Source organism: Bacillus rossius, chromosome 11, assembly GCF_032445375.1.
Source record: "Bacillus rossius redtenbacheri isolate Brsri chromosome 11, Brsri_v3, whole genome shotgun sequence".
In the NCBI taxonomy this organism is placed as follows: domain Eukaryota; kingdom Metazoa; phylum Arthropoda; class Insecta; order Phasmatodea; family Bacillidae; genus Bacillus; species Bacillus rossius.
Window position 1 is genome coordinate 26,356,208 of NC_086338.1, and position 22,711 is coordinate 26,378,918.

General features: G+C 38.4%; 1 protein-coding gene across 5 annotated transcripts in view; it reads right to left on the reverse strand.

The window, feature by feature from the left end:
- LOC134536713 (heterogeneous nuclear ribonucleoprotein L) overlaps positions 1–22,711 on the reverse strand; it is a 204,046-nt gene that overhangs the window by 17,126 nt on the left and 164,209 nt on the right. For all 5 annotated transcript variants that reach the window (XM_063376583.1, XM_063376585.1, XM_063376587.1 and 2 more), the window contains 3 exons: positions 16,173–16,323; positions 7,684–7,795; positions 281–376 (listed from right to left, as the gene is read on the reverse strand). In XM_063376583.1, the coding sequence (XP_063232653.1) occupies positions 281–376; positions 7,684–7,795; positions 16,173–16,323 (359 nt within the window). The remainder of the gene's footprint in view (positions 1–280; positions 377–7,683; positions 7,796–16,172; positions 16,324–22,711) is intronic.

Below are 22,711 nucleotides of genomic sequence, written 5' to 3' on the forward strand. Positions count from 1 at the left end.
CAAAAGTAGGAGTTAATTTATTCAATAATAAATATAAAATTTTAGTGTTTCTTATCTGAATTATTAGTAAGCTCATATTCATAAAATTTTTTCCTTAATGTAAAGTTAAGCTTTTGTTGTAGAAGAAATGTACATAAGAAATAAGGTGAGTTTTAAAGTTTTCCTTTATTTACACCTTTATTCTTTGTTCACCTTCAAAACGGCTAGTTTCACAATTATTATAGAGGGTGGTGATAACAGCAAATTGTGGAAACAAAAGCCCATGTAATACGGTACTTACTTGGGTTTGGGATTGGCTGATGATTGCACAGCATGAGAGCTTCCACGGCTTGTCCCAGGTCATCGAACTCCATGAGACCAGAAGAACTGCGATCGGCTGCAACACACAACACGGCCGTCACGCCTCACGCCTCACCCACTTTCTTCCACGTGCCGACTGGAATAATAAATTCTGGGTGACCACTCTATTGGCAGAACCATAGTCCCGGTTTTCCCAGAATCTTTAAAGGTTTTCTAAATTTTTTTATAAAATGTTAGCATATGATGTTTATTGCATCAGAGCTGGAAGCAAACCGAACATTTAATATTACGTAAAATAATATGTATTCATGTAAGAACATAACTTCTGTGATAAAAGTGTACAGTGAAACCTCTCTGAAACGACCCCTCACGGTTCCCAGGAATAGGGCCGTAATAGAGGGGGGGTCGTAATAGATTTTTCCCGAAATTTTCAGTTGATTTCGACCCCCCCCCCCCCCTTCCCCCACCATCAATTACTCGTCAAGAAACCAGCCGTACAATGGCAGGATGCTGTCACTCACAATGCCAGTCGGCTTGCTTTAAACCCACTTCAACCTTCATGACAAGTCCGTCGCCCTACAGGCCACCTCTAAAGAAAAGACAGTTTATTTTTAGTGATTAGTTTACATGTACGTTTTCTTGCTTTCCGTAGTTAAATAGCTATGCAGCAAGCTTTAAGGTCAAAATTATTAAATTAATAAGTTTCAAAAAGATGGTATTTTCAATGCGCTGGATTTAAGAGATGATATTCTAATGTAGAACACAGCTTGTCTCTGGAATGAACAGCGCTTTTATACGGCTGCAGTGACTCATCGGCAGCATACGTCTTAGCTTGGTTTGAGGGAGGGAAGGGGGTGGCTTGCTGCAGTCTGCTGTTCCTCTGCCAACTATTAATACTATTAATACCCAATTTTATGAACCCCGGATTTTACGAAGCATCAAGATTACGAATATATTCTCAAGAACCGTAAAAAAAAATCGGAAATTTTGACACTAGGTACAACCAAAATCTGTAAAAAAAAAAACTCATAACAAAAGCTTTTAAAAAGATATTATTTACCGCACAGCGTATATTTTGTAAGGGCTTTTCATATTCTAATGTTCGTATAAGAAGAACAAAAAAAATCGGACATTCCTTTTAAAACACGACGGCCGTAGCTTGTACGACGTAAGTGGGAGCGCGGGAAATTCGTCAAACAGGCTGGCTGCAGCTCTCCTTCCTTTGTTCATTCAAGGTTCATCCCTCCCAGATTCCACAAACCATCCTGTCTCGCTCTCTATCTCTCTCTATCTCTCTCTCTCTCTCTCATCCCCCACCCTCCTATTTTAACTTCTCCCACCTTCTGCGTGAGAAACTGTGTACAACCTTATCCCCTCGACCCTTCCCACCCCCTCCTCGCCCCTCGTCACCTCTTCCTCACTCCGTTGCTTTGTGCGATGAAAGCCAGGTTGTATACTCCATTCCCGGTAAAATAAAAACATTTTGAAGACCCCTCGGCACCTACTCACCGTTAAGACTGTATGTAGTTATGGTACAATTTGTTTATAAGTCACAGAACAGTATTTCTGCTGGAAAATCACCGAAACTTAAAAAACTTCTTGTATGGAAACATTTAGTAGGACCATAAAAGTATTTATTTACCGCAAAAGAACTATACTCACCATTCCCTCCGTTCAACAATACGGGTGGGTGACGCATGGCTACGAAGCGTTTCCCTGTCAACATGTTTCACACTTCAAAAAAAAAAACTTTTTTACCTTAAAAAGTGTCACTTAGGGTGGCTGGATGGATTCAATATTCACCATAACATCAATGACCATAAAGCGAAAGTAATTCTGTTCGTAGGGTTAACTAGCCACGATGTTTTTTTTTTTATTTAAATAGTTTTTAGGCTTAGTAAATATGTTTATACCAATTTTTTTCATAATGTTAAATGTATGCTGCAGTGAATGGTGGAAAGTGTTTTAAATTTGGCTTCTAAGAGCACAATGTACGGTAACAGCCTATAATCCCCTCAGTAGTAAACTGGCACGGTAAAAATAAAAATAAAGATAGCGCCCCTCAGTAGCAAGCTGGCATGGTAAAAATAAAAATAAAGGGTCGTATTATCTGCTCTCCACAATCTACACCAGCCACGGCAGCAGAGTAAAAAATAAATTCTGCCTGGACAGCGGATAAAAGAGGCATAAGTGACACAGACTGGACTTGTCAAACTTGTACTTTTTGCTCTACAATGCTGTTTCAAGACCTAGAACCACAAGGACCGCAGTTTAAAACATAATACCCCACAAAAGCAATCTAAAACATTCTTGGCCACCTACCATCTCCCCTCTAATTTATCAAAATAAAAAGTGGGTGGATGTATTACGTGGTTGTATACGGTAAACAAAGATGTGATAATAAGTTAAATTTGTTTAACTTCAAAAATAATTTACGATTTTGAGAAGCGGGATAGTTTATTTTACCGTGCTGTTTAGATAAAACAGCATTTATCTTTTAAATATTCAGTGCAACCGCCCCATCATTGTTTTAAATAATTTAATTTATTTTAAAATTTACACAAGTAAATTCAGAATTTTTTTTAGCAGTAGACTAATGCAATGCAAACTTAAAGAGTTCTGCTTAACGTTTAACATAAAAGTAGGCCTTTTTACAAAACCATCACCCATACAATGGCAACATCCAGCACTGAATATAACTCACCCGTTAAGTCATAATATCCAACAACGTAATTGACGTGACAGCTGGTCATTATGTTGTAAACACTAATACGTGCTCTACATACGTAACACACCAACGTATGTTTTAATGAACATGTAAGTTAAGTTACATATTCCACACTGTTAACTTTCACTTCAACAAAGAAATGTTTTAATGTACGAGGGGGAAAAAATATACACGTAAACTCATTTAATGAAAAAAAATCAAGTTATATTAAAACTGCCCTACTTTTTAAAAAAGTCCTTAATTGAGGTCTGTTTCTGCTTAATGGCAGCTTTCTCGACAAATTCTTTCAATTTTGTAAAGTGAGACCACATCTCCTCACTTGCACCATGATGTCGTAGCATTGATGCATAGACGTCTCCAGCTTTGAGGACGTCTCTCGTTGTGGGAACGTCTTCGAGTTCTTCCATTTCTCCTTCCCCCTCTTCGTCACTGGAGTCTTGCTGTAATTTTCCGGCATCATCAAGGGCACCGCAAACTGCGACGTCATCGTCCACTCTCACAAATTCCTCAAATGTACAGTCTGGGGCCAAATGCTGCCACATTTGATCGTCGCAAGGCCTAGTAACAGTGCAAGGGGAAGGTGTCAACACTGTCACAGGGCCCAGCTCCGGTTCCGTTGAAGGGCCTGGCTGGGGTTCGGCATCCATTGTCGGCGGGTCGTCCGGGTCTTCAGAGTTGGCAGCAGCAAGAGGCACATGGACGGTAGCCTCTTTGTCGACTGGTGTGACAAAGTGGGCATGTCGGAAGCAGTTGGCGATAATTGTAGGCTGCACGGCCCTCCAACTAGCAACAATTGCTTCTATCCCTCTAAATACATCCCACTTCTTGACATCTTTGCCAATTTCCATTTTTAAAACCATGCTCCGCACGAGCATTTCGCGGAACTTCAGTTTCACTTGCTGTATTATGCCTTGATCCAGAGGCTGAAGCACACTGGTGGTGTTCTTTGGCAGGAACACCAGTTCAATGTTCCTGAGGTTGTCGACAGCAGGATGTGCTGGGCAATTGTCGACAAAGAGAACAACTTTTCGGTTGGCTGCGCCCATCTTTGCATCAAAGCCGCGAAGCCATCTCATGAACACAGTTGAAGTCATCCATGCCTTTTTATTAAAATCGTAATCACATGGAATTACATTGCCCTTGAATCCTCTGGGTTTCTGGAATTTTCCTATCACGAGAGGCTTCATTTTGTCACTGCCGTCCATGTTGCAGCACAGAAGGACGGTGAGGCGCTCTTTGCTTCGCTTTGCACCCTTGCACATGTCACCTTTCATAGCTAGAGTACGATCTGGCATCAGATTATAGAACATCCCCAGCTCGTCCGCGTTGTAAACATCGCGAGGCGGGTATCGGCAAAGGATGTTTCCAAGCAAGGGCAACCATTCGTTCACAGATTGTGGGTCGACTGACGCACTTTCACCAACGATTTTACGACTCGATATGCCATGACGAACTTTAAAACGATCCAGCCAACCGTTTGAACATTTGAAGTTCTCAATGCCTAACTTCAAGCTTAATTCGTCTGCCTTTTTCAGCATCATGGGTCCGCTTACAGGCAGGTTTTGCGCCCTAAGCTGGCCAAACCACTCCAGCATTGCTTCCTCCAGATTCGCATGTGTCACGCCCCTCAAATTCTTCAGCTGGACGTTGCGGCCGTCCTTCAAAACGGCATTTACTATTTCTTCCCTTTTTTTTATTATTGTGAAAAGAGTTGATTTCGGAATGCCATGTCGTCGCGCGATATCCGTCTTCGACAGCTTCTTCTCATCCACTTCCTGTATTATCTCGTACTTCTTAATGAGTGACAAGCTGGCTCGTTTAACACTCATTTCGTCAAAACCGCAAATCCGTATGAAATAAAACAAATGTGTAAATCGCCAACAGTCGTCACAAAACCCAACCTTTCAGGTAACCAAATCGGGGGGAAAAAATTTGCATAAGTCGTCAACAATAGTTCACAAATTCAAGCCAGAAAATATACCAAGTCGCGACTTCAAAAACTAAACATTGTTAACCAATAGTAATTAAAATCAAGAGAAAGCCAGCAGGTAGCTTTGCCTAATTGGGTATGACATTAGACACTCGCAAAAAGCTAAACGTAAAAACGTCGCCACAAAAATCTTTAACTGCGCACCCTGCCAGCAAAAGGACGTGGAATGGGGGGTGTCAAGTGCTGACAGCGGTCGACAGGAAGTGGTATCTATTTTTAGATACGCGCTGCCTGCAGCAGTACAGCACTCGGCAAGAGAAACGCAGTAACACGCTACTAACTACAAAAAATTTATTTTCCATCCGATTTTCTTCGGATTTTCGGCAATTTTTTCACGGTTCCTCGAAATCGGGTTGTAATAGAGAGGTGGTCGCAATAAATGGGGTCGCAACAAAAAGGTTTTACTGTATTTCCCAAACTTAATTTGGTAGCTATTGTATGTTGTTTAAACAATGACAGTAGTAATCAACAGAAATTTTTTATGAAAAGACAGCACTAGTATAATACAGCAAACCATAAGAGCGAAACTAAAATTACTTCAGCAGCTGCCAGGGATGAAAACAGTTTACACATTAAAATAAAAATTATTGACATAAACAAATCCTCTCCAGTATTTTTGTTAATTAAGAGCTACAAAAACATGCTCATAGCTAGGGCCAAAAAAAAAAAGGTTAATAAAAATGGTCAATTTGGGTGAATAAAACACATTATTGGAGTGCAAAGTTTGTGTAAAAAAATAGTTTCGTTAAAAAAATATATAAAAATATCATTTTACACGTATATATTTATTTGATGAAAATTATAGTTTTAATAGGTCAAAATATATCAATAACAATAGTTTTAATGATATAGATAATGGAAGATGATAAATGACATCTAACAGTTAAATTTGGCATACTGAGATTACATAGTTACAGATTAAAATTCTAAAGATTATATACATTTATATAACAAGTCAGAAACTGATTTGAAACACGTGCTTATTTAGACGAAGATTAGTAACTCAAGTAATGTAATACTACGGTATTATCAGACTAACTGAAACTGTTTGTTATTGTTTTATGTTCGATGTTAATACCGCTTCCCGATACTTTCGGCAGTGTTTTGTTTTGTTTCACGCATGGCGGCGCGCGCAGCTCGTGCTGCGTCGTCATGACAACTGCTAAAATAAATAATCGCGTAGCGTTTGGAACAGCTTTAACGAGCCTATGCTTGAGTAATATTGACATTTGATTGGCCTAATTAAAAAGGACGCTAACGTGTCGCGGCCGTGATTGGCCCTTTTCAATTAACAATTTAATTTCGGCAAGAGAGAAGAGAGAGAGTGAAAAATGACGCCATTTAGTGCGTGTGGTAGTGTATTCCCTCGGGGAATATTTTATTCGTGGCGATGCTAATTTCGGCGTTATTGGTCTGGAAATTACGTCAAAATACTGGGCAATATTAACTGACGCCCTGTAATTGAATGCAGAAGAATCGCATTCAATTCACGTGAGTGACGGCGTATTTTACGAACGACTTTAATCATCCAGAGTTAAGGTATGGTCTACATCGTCGCTATATAGTAAAACTGACTTAAATTTTACCGTCAACGTATGCGAACTGCATTAATATAAACTTTGGATTATCATCAAATTAGTTGAATACTGACTTTCGGCGATTATCGGAAAATTTACTCACATTAGCACAAAATATATGTACACAAGTCCAGAAGTCTTTAGGTTATGCGTTTCATGCTCGAGCAAGCCGGAGCAAAACCCCAAAACTTTTTACTCAGTGAACAATTTCAGGAACTTTATTTATTTTATTTTATTTTACTCAAGAGTCAGGTTATCTACGACATCCCATAGACTGTATTTAATATTTGTTTGTTTGTTTATTAATTCCATGACTCGAGGTTTCTCATTTTGGTTAAAACAATAAAAATAAATCTTGACAGTGTTATTTTGTTGTTACTTCTTGATTACCTCTGGCGCCCTATTATTAATTCCTGGAATAACGTTCCGAGTAATTTAAAAATGGAAAATCTTAGTTTCATCAAGTACACGTTTGTGTTCAGTAAATGATCACTATATCAGAAAAGGTTTTAATCACCTGCTGCTAACTACACCTCCAAAACACATTACTAGTAATATCTCCATGTTTTCCGCCTCCAAAGATGTGCGCTTGTCATTCATTTTGCTATACATTGAGAAGGCACGTTCACTATCAACGTTGGACACTGGTAGCTATCTTTGTTAAACTTATTTGATGCTCGGAATTTACCTTGTATTTTTTTTTCAATCCTAGGCACGTTAAAAAAATTTCACATCATAATGCCTTTTTATTTATTGAACACGTAAAACCCTTAGTCTTTAGCTCGGTGCCAATTCATTATCAATTTAAGATGCAACTTTTTCCTATGTATTATGTTAGCTACATTGAAAAAACGTTTGAACTTACGAACAGAAAAAAACTAAGAAACATTGTAAACATCTTGAAATGCTCTAAAAATGAATAAATGCTCAAACGCAATTAAGTACATTTAAAAATACTATTTTCTATCAACTGTACATATGTGTAGTGAATATCTGCAAGTGTGGTAATATGGTTGCGGTTGCAGCTGCGCGCGTGCACACACACACACACACGCACGCGCACACACACACACACGTCACCAGCTTACTTTTCAGAGGGAACAGCTTGATTGTCTTGGGAGATGGTGCCTCATTGTCTTCAAACACTTTGTGCAGTGCGTTCTCATCTATGTTGGGTGGAGTGTTGAAGAAGTGTAAGATCTGCAACAACACAACTTTTGCGTACTTACAGTGCATTGAACAAGTCATTGCAAGGTAGAAACATAGAAACAACTTACCAACAGTACGAGTATAAATGCCTTTGTGTTTCTAATTAATGTCACAGTACGGCGTTATTTTTTTTTAGCTGAAAATGGTATTTCCCATATATTTTGCATTATATTAGCAATTTTTCTAACAAAATATTTGAATTTTTCTTATAAAAATTTCAGTGGATACAGTAATGCCCAGCACTGCTGCTCATTGCTAGCACCCAAAGCACAAGTAGCACACTGCCAGCCGCACAAAGCATTATACTATCGGGAAGAAATTATTTACACAAATCATAATAACTACCAGCTGCCAGACGTGTTCAAGCGCTCATTTTTATCTATGTTTACGCCGTTGATTGTTAACGGTAGTACTGTGAATTAGTCTTCATAAATTATTCGTTGATCAATCAACCTGATTTTCCAGGGTTTCCACCACCACTTAACGTAGTACTACTACTTCACAACTGGTGCAAGACCCTCACTTGAACATGTTCAGGTTTCAACAAAAAAAAAATTTATTCAGGAAACCAGGAATATTCATTGTTATTGAGGTTAAGTTGAAAGTTTCAAATATGGATAACAATATTTATAAAAAAAGTCGACAACCTGAGGATGCAAGAATATGGTACTTAAAACAATACTCATGCATGGAATCAAGAGCTTAAAATAATAAGAATAAGCAAGAGAGCTCCAAATTAAAAAAAAATGAGCGCCAAGAGAGACTATAAAAATCATAGTCACGTGCTGAAAAAACCTTTGAACAGTTAGAAAGCAGAGCATGTTGAAACCCTAGTCACCAAAATCTATACACTGACCTACCTACTTATTCAATATTTTCTTGGAATTTTTTATATATTTCCTCTGAGAAGCATTTAATGGCTACATACTATAGCCAATACAGTCTAAAGTTTAACCTTAAAAAGGAGATGTGATAGATGGAGACAGGATAACACACTGGAATGTCAAAAAAGTCTCCTCTTTCACCCTCCCAAGTAAACAAGCCACCCTATATCTTTAGAGCAGCATTCTTTGCTTTCTGACAGATGGCTCTTGAGTCTTGACATAAGCCATAAAACTGAAATTATCCAATTGCTGCATGCTGTTTCAAAAACGTTCACGTAAATCACTATACTGACAAAAGTGACACCAGAAAAATACAGTGAATATTATATGAATGTACCGTATTTACCTGAATGTAAGACGACATTTTTTACCATAATTTATAATTCAAAACAAAGGGGTCGCCTTATATTCAGATACATTTATTTTTAGGTAAACATACTTATTTTAGGTCAATGTTTTCAGGTTGTACAGTAGTTATTGGCTGCACACGTTATGACTGATGTTTTTGGAATGTTCTATAGCACAAGATGGCGCCCATCTTAGCGATTATTTTCTTGTACAAAAACATTAATGTAGGTTATACAGTACTTCTTTGCTGTGATTATTTTTTTAAGTTAGATGGACGGTTCCGCGAGTTATGTTATTTACATTTTAAATGCTGATGAAACGCCTGTATATTTTAATATGCCTTCAAATTATACAGTGGATACTGTTGGAACTAAAACAGTTAATGCGAAGACAAGTGGCAATGAGAAAATGAGGATAACAGTGATGCTTACAGTGTTAGCTGATGGTAGAAAATTGTTCCCTTTTGTAAACTATGTTAACCGTAAAACTATGCCAAAAGAAAAATTGCCTTCTGGGTAATAGTGAGATGTCAAAAAAAAGATTGGATGACAAGTGAGTTGATGCAAGACCGGTTAAAGGCAGTTTGGGAGAGAAGGCCTGGGGCACTTTTAAAGAAGAAAGATGTTAGTGTTAGATGCATTCAAAGGACATTTAACGCCAGAGGTGAAATCATGTATTAAAGGTATGAACACCGACCTTGTTATTATTCCTGGAGGCATGACTTCAAAGCTGCAGGTATTAGATGTGTGTGTCAACAAACCATTTATTGACCGTCTAAAAGTGCTGTACTCTGAATGGCTCTTGGCAGGCAACCATGCTCTAACACCAACAGGCAAAATCAGAAAACCAAGTACAGTAAAATACCGATATAACGAACTTCACATTAACGAAAATTTCACTTTAACGAATGATTTGAAATTCCCCTCCAATGACTGTACACATACAAGGTTAAAATATTTCAAATTTACGAAATAGATTTTCGTTACAACGAAAGCATTTTACCGGTTTTCTTTGTCAATATCATTCGCATTTACCGAATATTTCGTCTATGCGTCAAAATATTTACTTACTGTCGTTCTCTTGGCATAATTTTAATGATTCAAGCATTTAACGGCTTTATTTTGTTGTCTATTTACATTGAAAACGGCATTGCAAAGTTTGATGTGCATTTTTTTTTCTACCCAATGTATGGCCAACTGCTTTTACTCACGGCCATAGACTTAAAAAATACGTTACTACATAGTCGTAGGAACTGTTTGTTTAGATGTGCGCACTTCACTTATTTTATTTGTGGCGAGATATGGCCAACGACTTTTCCATAGCGGCAACTTTTATGAAAAACTTACACAAAGTTAACTCACTGGAAAACTAGATGCCGCTAAAACTGGCATTATCAGCGACTCAATGGTTTCCATCTTCTGCACATATCGTTCAATCTTTGGCCTGTTCGGTTTCCGTTTTCATTATTGATTGTTTACATTTTGTTACCATCAGTGATTTTCAGTGACGTGCGGTATTTATTTATGCATTTTTTTTATTTTTCTAACCAAATTTCAGTTTAATTTTTATCATCATGGACGATAAAAAAAAAAAACGGAAACAGTATTCTTTAAAACAAAAAATGGAAATCTTGAAGGAAGTAAACAAAGGCACAAAAAAATCGCACGTGGCCAAGCAGTTTGGTTTGGCACCCCCTACACTCTCTACAATACTGAAAGAACGGGGGAAGATTGTGAAGATGTATGAACAATCATCGCTCAGTTCCAATCGCAAAAGACTGCGGCAAGGCACAAATAAAGACATGGAAGAGGCGTTAAACAATTGGTTAACTGACACTAGAGTGCAAAACATCCCAGTTACAGGCCAAAGCCAAACAGTTTGCTTCTTTGATGGATGTTCCCAACTTTCAGGCAAGTTCTGGATGGCTGCATCGTTTTCGGGAACGTTACGGGATATCTTGGAATGTTGTATCAGGTGAGGAACGAGATGCAGACCAATCAGCTGCAGAAAAATGGAAACTAGAAAAACTAGATGGAATTTTGGAAGCATACTCTCCTGAAGACATCTTTAATGCAGATGAAACTGCTTACTTTTACAAACTTCTTCCCAACAAAACAATGTCGCACAAAGAAGAAAAATGCTCTGGTGGCAAATGAACTAAAGATAGGTTATCAGTAGTTTTGTTGTAATGCTACTGGTACTACAAAGTTACGGCCCTTAATTATAGGAAAGTACAAAAATCTTAGATGCTTAAAAGGTGTGGCATCTCTTCCTGCTGACTATGTCAGTAACAGCCGTGCATGGATGTCGCAAGATGTATTTTCCAACTGGCTAATTAAAACTGATAAAGAAATGCAAAAGCAGAATAGAAATATTATTATTTTGGTGGACAACTGTGCTGCTCACATTGTTGATGTACAGCTTGAGAACATCAAACTGGAATTTCTGCCTCCAAATTGCACATCAGTGTTGCAACCATTAGACCAAGGCATAATTCAGAATGCCAAAGTCCACTTTCGAAAACGTCTTGTCGAGAGGATACTAATCAACATCAAATTGAAGCTGTCCACCAACATCAATGTCCGCCAAGCAATTCAACTGATAACTGGTGGTTCGTGGAATGTGAAGAAAGAAACCATCGTAAACTGTTGGCGGAAATCAGGAATAACACGGGTGAGTGGCAGCATTACCCAGGGCGAGACAAGTGAACCAAATTCTAGTGAAGAGAGCATTCCTGCAGAACTTTGAATAGTTAACCAAGTAACCCAAAAGGAGGCAGCAGACAGTGAATCTTCTGATGATGAAAATGAAGAAGAGCCAATCACCTCAAAAGAAGCTGTAGTTTCTTTTGAAAAGTTGTCGAAGTTTATTTCCAAAACTGAAAGTGTACCAAATAATGTGTTGCAGTCATTACATATTATGGAACAATTTTTACAGCAAACTTTTATAAGTAAGAACAGGCAGACAAAATTTTTTCAATTTTTTGACCAGTCAAAGTCTGTGTCTGAATAGTTATTTAAATTCACAGGATTTATTATTTCATTCAGTATGAATGTTGATTCTTTAGGTACTCGTTTCTTATTTATTAAACTAGCAATTTTTTTTTAAATTAGTGATTAGATATTTCATTATACATATTTGAAAGATCATATGAATGCAGCTTATGTACAGAATGTTGTTTTAAAAAAATGTTGTATCATACATATTATATTCTTTTACAGAGATTGAAATTATTTAATGTTTTTCTCAAAATAAACCACTAACCCTGTAGCATAATGCAGCTCAAATAATTGACGATTATAGGGTAGGTACGTACATAGTTCCATTTTGTTTTGCCATTGCATTCTGTAGTATGGAAATAGTATATGTACGTTGGGATATTTCAGTTTAAAGAAATTTCAGTATAAAGAACAAAATCTCTTGCTTTATAAGACTTTGTTATAACGAGATTTTACTGTATAACAATCTTGTGTCATAGGATTAAGGCTGCATGGGACACAATCTAATCGGAAGTGATCATCAAAAGCTTCAAGAAATGTTGCATTTCTAATGCATTGGATGGCATTGAAGATAGTGTCATGTGGGAAGAAGATGCAATTGAAGCTGAAGGACAGCAGTGAAGATGACAACAATGAAGATGATGCATCAACATAATGAAACTCTTAACAGTTTCCAACAATTACAGTAGCAGCCATTTAGGTATTTATTTCTGTTTTTACATAAACTTGACGTCGACCCAAGTGTCTCCTCGGCTCCCTCAGGCCGTTATGCCTCGTCAACGTCCTCCCTGTGTGTCCCCAGTGGAGTGCGACGGCCAGGGACGCACCCGCGTGCGCCCTAGCATGCCAGTGAGGGTTATGTCTGTGTATATATATTTGCAAACGATCAAGGGTCTTAAATGTAAATAACTTATTTATTCATTAATGTCTCGTGTATGTCTTTGTAAATAATTCAATAACTTTCTGAAGGGTTTCGCCGTAGTATGTAATCGCAGCCTGGCGCGCCGCGGGACGGAGCTCTCTCCCACGCCGGCCGATTTTCCCCTCCCTCCCCGCCACCCGCGGGCGCCGGCCCGCGGGCGAGCGGGGAGAGGCAGTCGCGTCCTGGTCTCGAGCGGAGACAGACGTGTTCGTTGCTCCGCGAGCCGCGCACGTTGCGCTCGGGATTGAACGTTCGCTCAGTCCGCAGTCGGTCACGGCAGCTGAGCTGCCACCGCGAATCAGCTTAGCATTGTTAACTTACGAGTCATCGGGAGACGTGTCTAGCGGGCAGTTTCTACAACGCGAACGTGGTGCTACGAGTCTCTGAACTTTTCGCCGTCCACGGAACATTACGTAACGGGCCGCGTATGTACAGCGTTCCGTCTTCGGGCCCTTTCTCACTGGGTCAGCCTAGCATTAATAAACTTTACGATTCGCGCCGAAACGTATTTGAGAACCGCCCCGTCATCAGGGAGTCCGTGTCGCCGTGGTAGGGCACTTGTTCCGCGACGGTTCCGCCAGGCTGCGGCAGGACTTTATAAGCGTTAATAAAAGACGGCTCGTGAAATTCGTTAATGCCGTGTTCTGCTTGCGACAACCTACCAACATTCCTCGCAATCACTTCACTCTCCCTCCAGGTCCCGCCTTTCCCGGTCCCGGCCACGTTGGCCTGGACCCACACCTCTCCGACGAGGGCAGTACGGGCATAACAGGACATTTATTTCAACGGGAAAACGGGGACCTGAAGCCGAGGGACGTCAAACTGTTAACAGTATTTCAAAAGTGGAGGTTGAAATCCTTTGTAACATTCATATTTTCAATTTTATACCTATCTAATTAGTTGGCATGTGTTTAATATGTACAATAAAAATTTTTTTCCCTGAAAACATGAGGCTGTAGTTTGGGGGTCATCTTATATTCGAGGTCGTCTTAGATTCGGGTGTATACGGTACTAATTTTTTTTAATGTGTGTGTGAATCAAGGTTAGTAGAGAGAGGTTGTCTCGATCCCATAAGAACAATGTAGACAGCCCGACACTCCGCTCTGACGTCATCTGCAGCCCCGCCGTTCCCAGCCGTAATACTACACCTGCTGACTGACGGCTTTCTCTTATCAGCTCGGCTCGTTTCACATGTCTGATACGCAATACTTATAGTATTTCATTTATGGTTTGTAGATTACTGTTAATTAAAATCGCTTTGATATGCTTTTAAAATGACAACATGCTGTGACTGAAAACAAGGATGAATTATTACTTCAACATATTTTTTTCAGTGACAGTAAAAATTTTCAAAATATCAATGATGAATCCATGAATTTTTAAAAATTAATATAATTAATATGTAACTAGTAAACAAAATGGTTTATTTGTATTCATTTCTCAGCAAGATTATAATATTTAAAATAATTGCATATCAATTTCTTAGTGTTTAATAAAAGTAGCCATAGCTCATTAAAACGTTTTGGGAATGTTTGCAATAGAAATAAACTGAAGTTAGATTTAAAAATAAATTTCTAACATGAATAGACCAGTATTTCGTGCAATCGTTTCATCCTCTTTTGCATCATACTCGAGCGTTTTCTTCACTTTTACTTCGTCAAAGAACAACAATGCGTTCGAAGTCTATTAACGAAGAACGTGCTACATTCAAAAATTCAAACATGTTTTACTAGGATACCTTTTCTCATGTCAAATGAAGATGCCCATCGTTGAAGAGTTGAAAGTCCAGGCAATGGGAAGTTAAGTTTCTGTTTTAAAAATAAATAACATCGCTTACTGAAATAACGCGAAGTGAAAGCGAGAACTATTTCATAATTGGTCCAGTTTACACTTTTTTTCAACGAAAGTAATAAGTCAATTTGATTTTTTGAAAAAAACACTATGAAAGAATATTCCGCATACGGAACTCTAATGAAGAACGGTTTTTTTTGTTTGTTTTTAAGATTTACGTTTTATTTTTTTAATTTTTTCATGACTTCCAAATTTAAAACTGACTTTCTTTCGGCAAGAAACAAATTTTCTTTAAGAATTTGGATTTCCTTCCTAAGCATTTCAACCGAGTCATTGTTAGAACAAGACTTTGAATGCTTTAACTGACTACAAGAACATGTTTCTTCCTCACTTACATTTTCATTTGAATCTACGATTAATTTACATAACATTTTTTTTTGTTTTCCCTGCATTTAACTCAGTCTTCTCGGCGCACACGACTTTCCAATGTTTCTACAGGTGTAATTCCAAGTTTTAATGAAGGTACAGCATTTGGTTTAAGACGTCTTTTAGCGCATGTATTTAACAACTCAGCTTTCAAGTCGGGCTCGTAATCATCATCTGTAAAGTGCTCTGAACAAATGTAAGTGGTTTTTGGATTCCACTCACCATCACGTCGGCATTTCTGAACCCACACTTTCAACAGATGATAATCACGTGGGAATCTATGATATTTTATATGATTTGTTTCAGGTAAAGATTGTTTTTACCAAGCTATTTGTACACTCAGCCACTGTACACCGCGTACCTGGCATTGTAATGTTAAATACAACTTTTAACAGCGTTTAGTCTAACAAAACAAATTCACTTTAAATAATTCGTGTTCTTAACATTTTGCCTGCTAGTTATAATTAACGAAGCACCTGTGCACTTATGATATAAGCAACACTAACATTTTATAACACACGCACTCTCAATTAAACTCCTCACAACAATAACTCTCCCTGCATTACGCTGTAGTTTGACACGTTATTACGAGCAGATGTGCTTGTAAACTAAGTAACTGATAGGAGCGGACGGGCTGGCAAGCCGAGCCGGGGCTGCAAGTGACGCGATGCGCAGAACGATGCGCAAGCGATCGAGGCAACCTCTCTCTAATAACCTTGTGTGTGAATGCCAATAAGTATTTTTCATAAACCAATAATCTAAAGGTTTGGGGTTACATTATATTCAGTCAAATTATTCTCAGATAAATACAGTAAATGCCAAACTTCAGAAAAATCTATTGGCTGTGCAACAGTGCTACGAAAGTGGGTCCACCCGGAAAATCTACTGCAATATCTCTACATATTAAGAGTAGATTAAAAAATAACTAAATTCATTAAACTTGATAAATAAAATTTTCTTCCTATTAAAACTACAAAACCAGTGATACTGTACTGTACCTTGGATGGGGCCTGGATCCTGTTCTTACTGGCCATTTTCGGGTTGTTGAAGCGGTTGTTTTTGCTGCCCATGTAATCCTTGAAAGATGGGCTCTTGTCTGGGAGCGAGTATGGATTGACCACATCACTCAGGTACGGCTGCTTTGAGAACCTGCAAAACATTTATGCTTATTACAACACTTAATCAATACAGATCAGAAAATGAACACAATTATAACTACCTACTAGTCCAATCTGTGTACACACATAGGCACACTTATGGTTTATGTTTCCTTTTTATTTTTAGCAAAGCTGGGTAAAATCCTGACATTTTGGGAAAGAAAAGAAATCTTTCCTGACAAGTCAGACAGAAAGTAACTTTTACCCTTACCTTGATTTTAACGTAGAATATTCATGTCCATATGCCAATGTTATAGTTAAACTATTTTGAATGAAAACACTGCACTGTCCTTCCGTTAACTCACATGATTAAAAATACCCTGTTTTATTGGATAAACATCGCACCAATATTTTAGGCCTTAAAAAATTGGATAAAAAAACCTCTTGCATAAACGTTTCACGATTGTTTTGGTCCCGCTATTGGATTCCGAGCGCATTGTGTGTTATTTTTACCGTATAAAACAATGTATTTTAAAGTAGAAATCTAATATTTATTCTGACATTACCACTCACTTATTTAATTAACGGAAATACGAGTTGTCTGATGTGTAAATTTTCTTTTAAAGACGTTTTTCAACCTGTTCGTCTGCGCCGCCGCGGTGTACCACTGATAAAAATGTAGCCAGCGCTAGTTGGCATCATTCATGTTTGGTTATGTTGCTTCCCGTACACAGCACGCACACGTAGTCGAATATTGATATCTCGCCGATTGCATGCAACACGAGCTCTCTGTCGAGAGCTGAGTTAACTACATTTAATGACCCGCACTTTTCATGGTAAGTGACGATAGCATACCTGCCAACTTTTTAGTTTGGTCATCAAGAAAACTTTTAAATTGGGAAAATGTATCGTAAATCAAATGCGGCAATTTTTTACATTCTTTATGTGCAATTATTTTCTATTCCATTTGGTTTCTGCTAATTTACTAATGCCATGAAGGGCATATCGATGGCCTAGAATGAAAACCTCATACAGTCAATATTGTAAATGTACTGGGAAACTCAACCTATCCAGAATGTGCCAATTTACACAGTGTTCATATGAAAAGCAAAATGATCAAGTACAAAACAAAAGCAATAGTATTCACTAAACAAGATTACTTAAAAACATACCTTGCTATATCACATGTTTGTTACATATTTCAGTCATCTCCTGATTATCATCCTTGATGCAATTTTAAGACTTAGAATGTGCAGCAGTTGCCTTCTTTGCTTTACCTAATAAATCTGAGGTAAACCTTTGTTCATAACAAACACAATTCCTTGATTTCAACACAGAAAAAGACTGCAAAGTTTCAGATGACATGGAGGACCTAAATTGTTTTTTTTTTTTTGACTATACTGAAAATGTGCTCACATTCTAAATTACTGTGGGGGATTGACAGAATTTATAGCATTATCTTTGACAGTCTGTTATTCTTCAGGAAGCAATCTACTCCACGAACTCTTGATAATTCAGCCCACTTGACATAAACAGTGCCTGCTTTCGTCACTTCCAACCCCGTGTGTGCAGTACTGGTGAAAAACCTATCAAGCTTCTTATTTTCTTCCTCAGAAAGCACGTTTTTCCTATGCTTAGGACACTTAACGTGTGTATTTATGTCGGACCTACCTCCATGAGCAATACTAAAATCACACCGGCACACTGCAAAACACAAAAGTTTATCCTTTTTGCGATTTCAGAATACACGAGAATTCGTTGTTATACGCAGCACGGTAAGTCTGAATATATTTCTTGTTGGCTAGCTTACTAATGGTTCCCATCACGTGAATACACACGAAAAAAAAAAAAACCGGTTGCGCAGCACTACATTGGAACTACGAACAATAGTCAGCCATTTTGGCAATAATATAAGGAACAAGGAACAGACCAAGGAGGTAGGGCTGACGTCACAATTGTAACCGTTCCTCCGTTTAAAGAAGCACTTTTTCGTTGCGGTAAGTGGAAAACGACCGTAGACAGTCCAGTCCAAACCATATACAAATAACTAAATATCTCTTGTTTTGTTTTTATTCCGCCTTCCGTCGGTGCGTCGGTAACATGGCCGGTACAGTAAAAGTTGGCAGGTATACATGGCCGGTACAGTGAACGGTAATAAACCACTTCACAAAAATAAATCCGTAAGATATTAAAGACGTCCGTAAAACCGTAAAATAGTATTAAAATCCGTAAAACTTACGGACAATCCGTAAAAGTTGGCAGGTATGCGATAGTTTAGTTCAGGCTCACTTTCGGGCCATAGATGATGTTTTTCTATTTAAAGTTGAAGAAAGGTTTTTGTTGCATGACTTATTAATTTAAATTGTTTGGAATGTTTTCGTATACTCTACTTTTAAAATAAACATACTTTCCATTAATGGGTTTTGTTTTTGTAAATAATTTTGCCAAACAATTTTTTTTTTTGTTTCTCATAAAAATCACACGCCTACTTTTCAAACTTGATTTTAGTATAAAATGTGCGACAATTATGCCGTAAAACACAGTAAAAGATTTTCAGTAAGTTATATTTACAACTATTTAACAGTAGAATAAAACCATTTACAAGCATTATCAAAAGCAAGCACTTTATCCAGCATTTGAAACATAAATTCAATAATAAAGCTAAATCACTACCATGACACAAGAAGTAAGATTTTGGATAAATAGATTAAAATCAAAATATTAGAAATCAAAGATAGGGATATGGATTCGGAAAAAATTTGTGCCGCAAATTAGTAATTTTCTGGCCACCCACTAATGTTTTTATTTATTTGTACTTTTGAATTATAATTCAAGGCCTCACATCTAATTTTTTTTTTTTAATCCAACGGGGCCCTTATTTAAGCTTTAGGCAGTCGGTCCACACACTACTAGCGCTGCTACTGTAATACACGACCGGTAGAGCCACGTTACCAGTGTTGGATTTTACCAGTTTGTCATCACTAGAGACCTGCAAAACTCGCAGTTTCGATGGCCTTCATGATAGACTGCACATACCCCTGTACACTCGGGCAAATAACGCAAGTTCATTGGCTGCCGACTTGTAAGTCGTCTCAGCTGGTTTGTCTGCGATTCAATCCTTCTTTGGTTGAGGGTTTATAACTGGTTGAGATTCGTCCAGATGAACAGTAAGCCAATAGCAAAATTATCTAAGGGGTATATACTTGAATTCTAGCCTATCACCGAATGAATCTGCGAATTTTGCAGGTCTCTAGTCATCACACACAGTTTAAAGCGCCCAGCACAGGCGCTGCATCTTTCGATACATCCAGGCTCCCGTTCCCGTCGTGCCAGATGCGCACAGCACCATACATCCATACTACGTAAGCATGATTCCCAGCATTTTCTCCCCTCCCTGCCCGCTTAATCTTTTCTTGCCACCACCTCAGCATGACCTCACTCCTTCTCCCCTGGCCCAGCACTCCCATCCCCCTCCATGCCAGCGCATGCCGCGCTGCCCTGCGTGACACCTCTCAGACGCCTTGGAAAATAAATGGAAGCACTTGTTTCTCTGTGCACCCCCAGGCAGCACCACTAACCCAGCCTTCCTCCTCACAGTACCCCCTTGCCTCTAGGCCATCCTATTGCACTCACCTCAACAGTCTGTCTGTAATTCAATAGAAGTGCCCCCTCTATTTCCACCCCCGACATCCTTTCACACCCTAGGAGGGACATTAATTATACTTGGTACTTGACCAACCATACAGCAGTTGTATTGGAACTTTTGCTCCAGACTCCTGCATGTAATAACATCAAGCACAATATTGGAATCCTAAATACAGAATGTAGGCACAAAAATTTGGGAATTTTATTCCCGAATTCTCCTTCTACGTTTTTTGTGATAATGTAGTGTTTTAGTTTTATTTGTGTGTATTCGCCTGTGCTTATTATTTTGTATTTGGATTTTACTTATGTCATTTCTGCGAGGATGTATCTACGAGATTCCCACTTACCTGAAATTGCCACCCTTAAATTTTCTGACCCTCCTTGATAAATGCAGGGTAGACAGACGGCAGCCAGTGTGTTTCCTGCGCGGGGAATAAGTGGCGTAACCTTTTTTTTTATGCTGGGTGAAGCGACCTTTTTCTATCAACGAGAAAAGATAATTGCTTCAGCTGTCAAAATAAACATCGCTGCGGCAGTTAAAACAAGTCCGCACTCGGCAATAGAAACGCAGTAACACGCTACTCACCACAAGAAACTTATTTTACTGTCCAATTTTCTTCAGATTTTCGGCCATTTTTTCACGGTTCCTCGAAATCGGGTTGTAATAGAGAGGTGGTCGCAATAAACGGGGTCGCAACTAAAAGGTTTTTACTGTAGTTAATTTAGTGTGCATATACTCATATATATTTTACATAAACAGTTGAGAAAAATACAACATATATGAATGTGTAGCCACACGTAAAACGAAATTTCGTTTTTCAGCGCAGATATTTACCAAACAGGTAAATGTTTTTGAAGTTTAGTTGTGTTAGTTGCTATGGTGGTAAGCACTTGGGACCACACCACTAGTGCAGGTCTGCGAGGTTCCTCAAGTAAACCTCGTGAACGTTGAGTGAGATGCTTACGTCACTATATCAGAACACATATGATGCTTGGAAACATGCAGCTGTTGTGGCAAGTTTTAGTTGTGGCTGATGGGAACAACCAATGACTGCTTACAATGCATTTCCTCACCAGAATACCAAAAAATAATGCAGTGCAAAATTCACAGAAAACAAAAAATTGTGAAATTTGAAATTTTTCCATGCAATTCCAATTTTTTTTATTTGTTTGGCATGACATACAATTACAGTAAAACCTCTTTATAACAAAATTGAAGGGATTAAATTTTGGCATGTTTGTTATAAAGGAGTTCTTTATAAAGGTGTCATTTTTTTTATCCAAAATCTCGAAAAAGTTTGTTTTTTGACAAATTTAATAAGGTATCGATAATAGGAATTTTGAAATACAGTAAACGATCCAAGACAAACACAATAGCCTACATACTGTACACATCAATCATAAAAAATAATAACATGGCACAATTGCAAGAGAATAACTTACAATTAGGCCCTAGCAAATAATATCAACATTTCACAATAAAAACAGAAAATTAATTGATTTGATTAATTAGGACACCATTAATATGTAATTCTGTACAGGTTACTGTACAATGCAGAAAATATACATCTACTTTTCTGAAAAGTAGTCCCGAATTGAAGTTTGCTTACAGCTGCTGATTTTCATTTCTTGTACAACTGCACACTCTACCTGGCGTAGTGATTTCAAGCTTGACTGATTGTTCGAACAATCTGACGTCAAAAGGAATCTTTCGAGTACGTCAAGAGCAGAATACACATCTTTTCTTGATGGTCTGGTCACTTCAGCTTCAATCTCTTCACCTTCTTCATCTTGTTCATTATCCTTGCATGTTGGTTGAGTTTCATCTGTGGAAGATGAGCTTGTGATGACTGCACTGTCAACCTCAACAAAATCTTCAAATGTAGCACCTGCTGCATTGTTGGTAACATGCTTCCACTCATCCTCATCAACATGTTCAAGTGTTTCATCATCTATTTCGTTAGGGCTAACTTGAAAGCCTGCTCTCTGGAAGCATTTGGCAATGGAAGTTGCTTCAGTGCTGCTCCATGCCATACATATGCGTTGCATTGCCTGTAGTATGGTCCACTTCATGTTTTCTGTATCTTGACATTCCATTTTTCTGATGAGGTACTGCACAAGTTGGCGACGGAAAATCCTCTTTACCTGCGATATCACACCTTGATCCATTGGCTGGAGCTTGCTAGTGGTGTTTGGTGGGAAGTAAACCACTTTTACATTTCTCAGTTGTATTCCTTCCACTCTGTGTGCAGAGCAGTTGTCAAGAAACATTAATATTTTCCTGTTCTTACAACCCATTCGTGCATCTACGCTTCCAAGCCACTCACAAAATATAGATGAGGTCATCCATGATTTCTTGTTGAATTTGTAAGGACATGGCAGGTTCTTCACATTTTTAAAGCAGCGGGGTCTTGCAAATTTACCAATGACAAGTGGTGCCAACTTTTCTGTTCCATCTGAATTTGAACACAAAAGAACTGTAAACCTGTCCTTGCTTTTCTTTCCCCCGTGACATGTTTCCCCTTTCAGTGCCAAGGTTTTATCTGGAAGGAGGTTAAAGAACACACCAGCCTCATCTGCATTAAAGATGTTGTTTGGTGCATAACCGGCTGTAATTCCATTGAGTTTTGAAGTCCATGCTTCTTCTACTGCAGGGTCAACAGAGCCTTCTTCGCCAGAAACCTTTAAAGTTGTCAGGCTCCATCGACTTTTAAATCGGTGCAACCATCCATTAGATGCCTGAAAGCCTTCTATCCCCATTCTCAGTGCTTCATTCTGTGCCTTCTCCTGCAGAA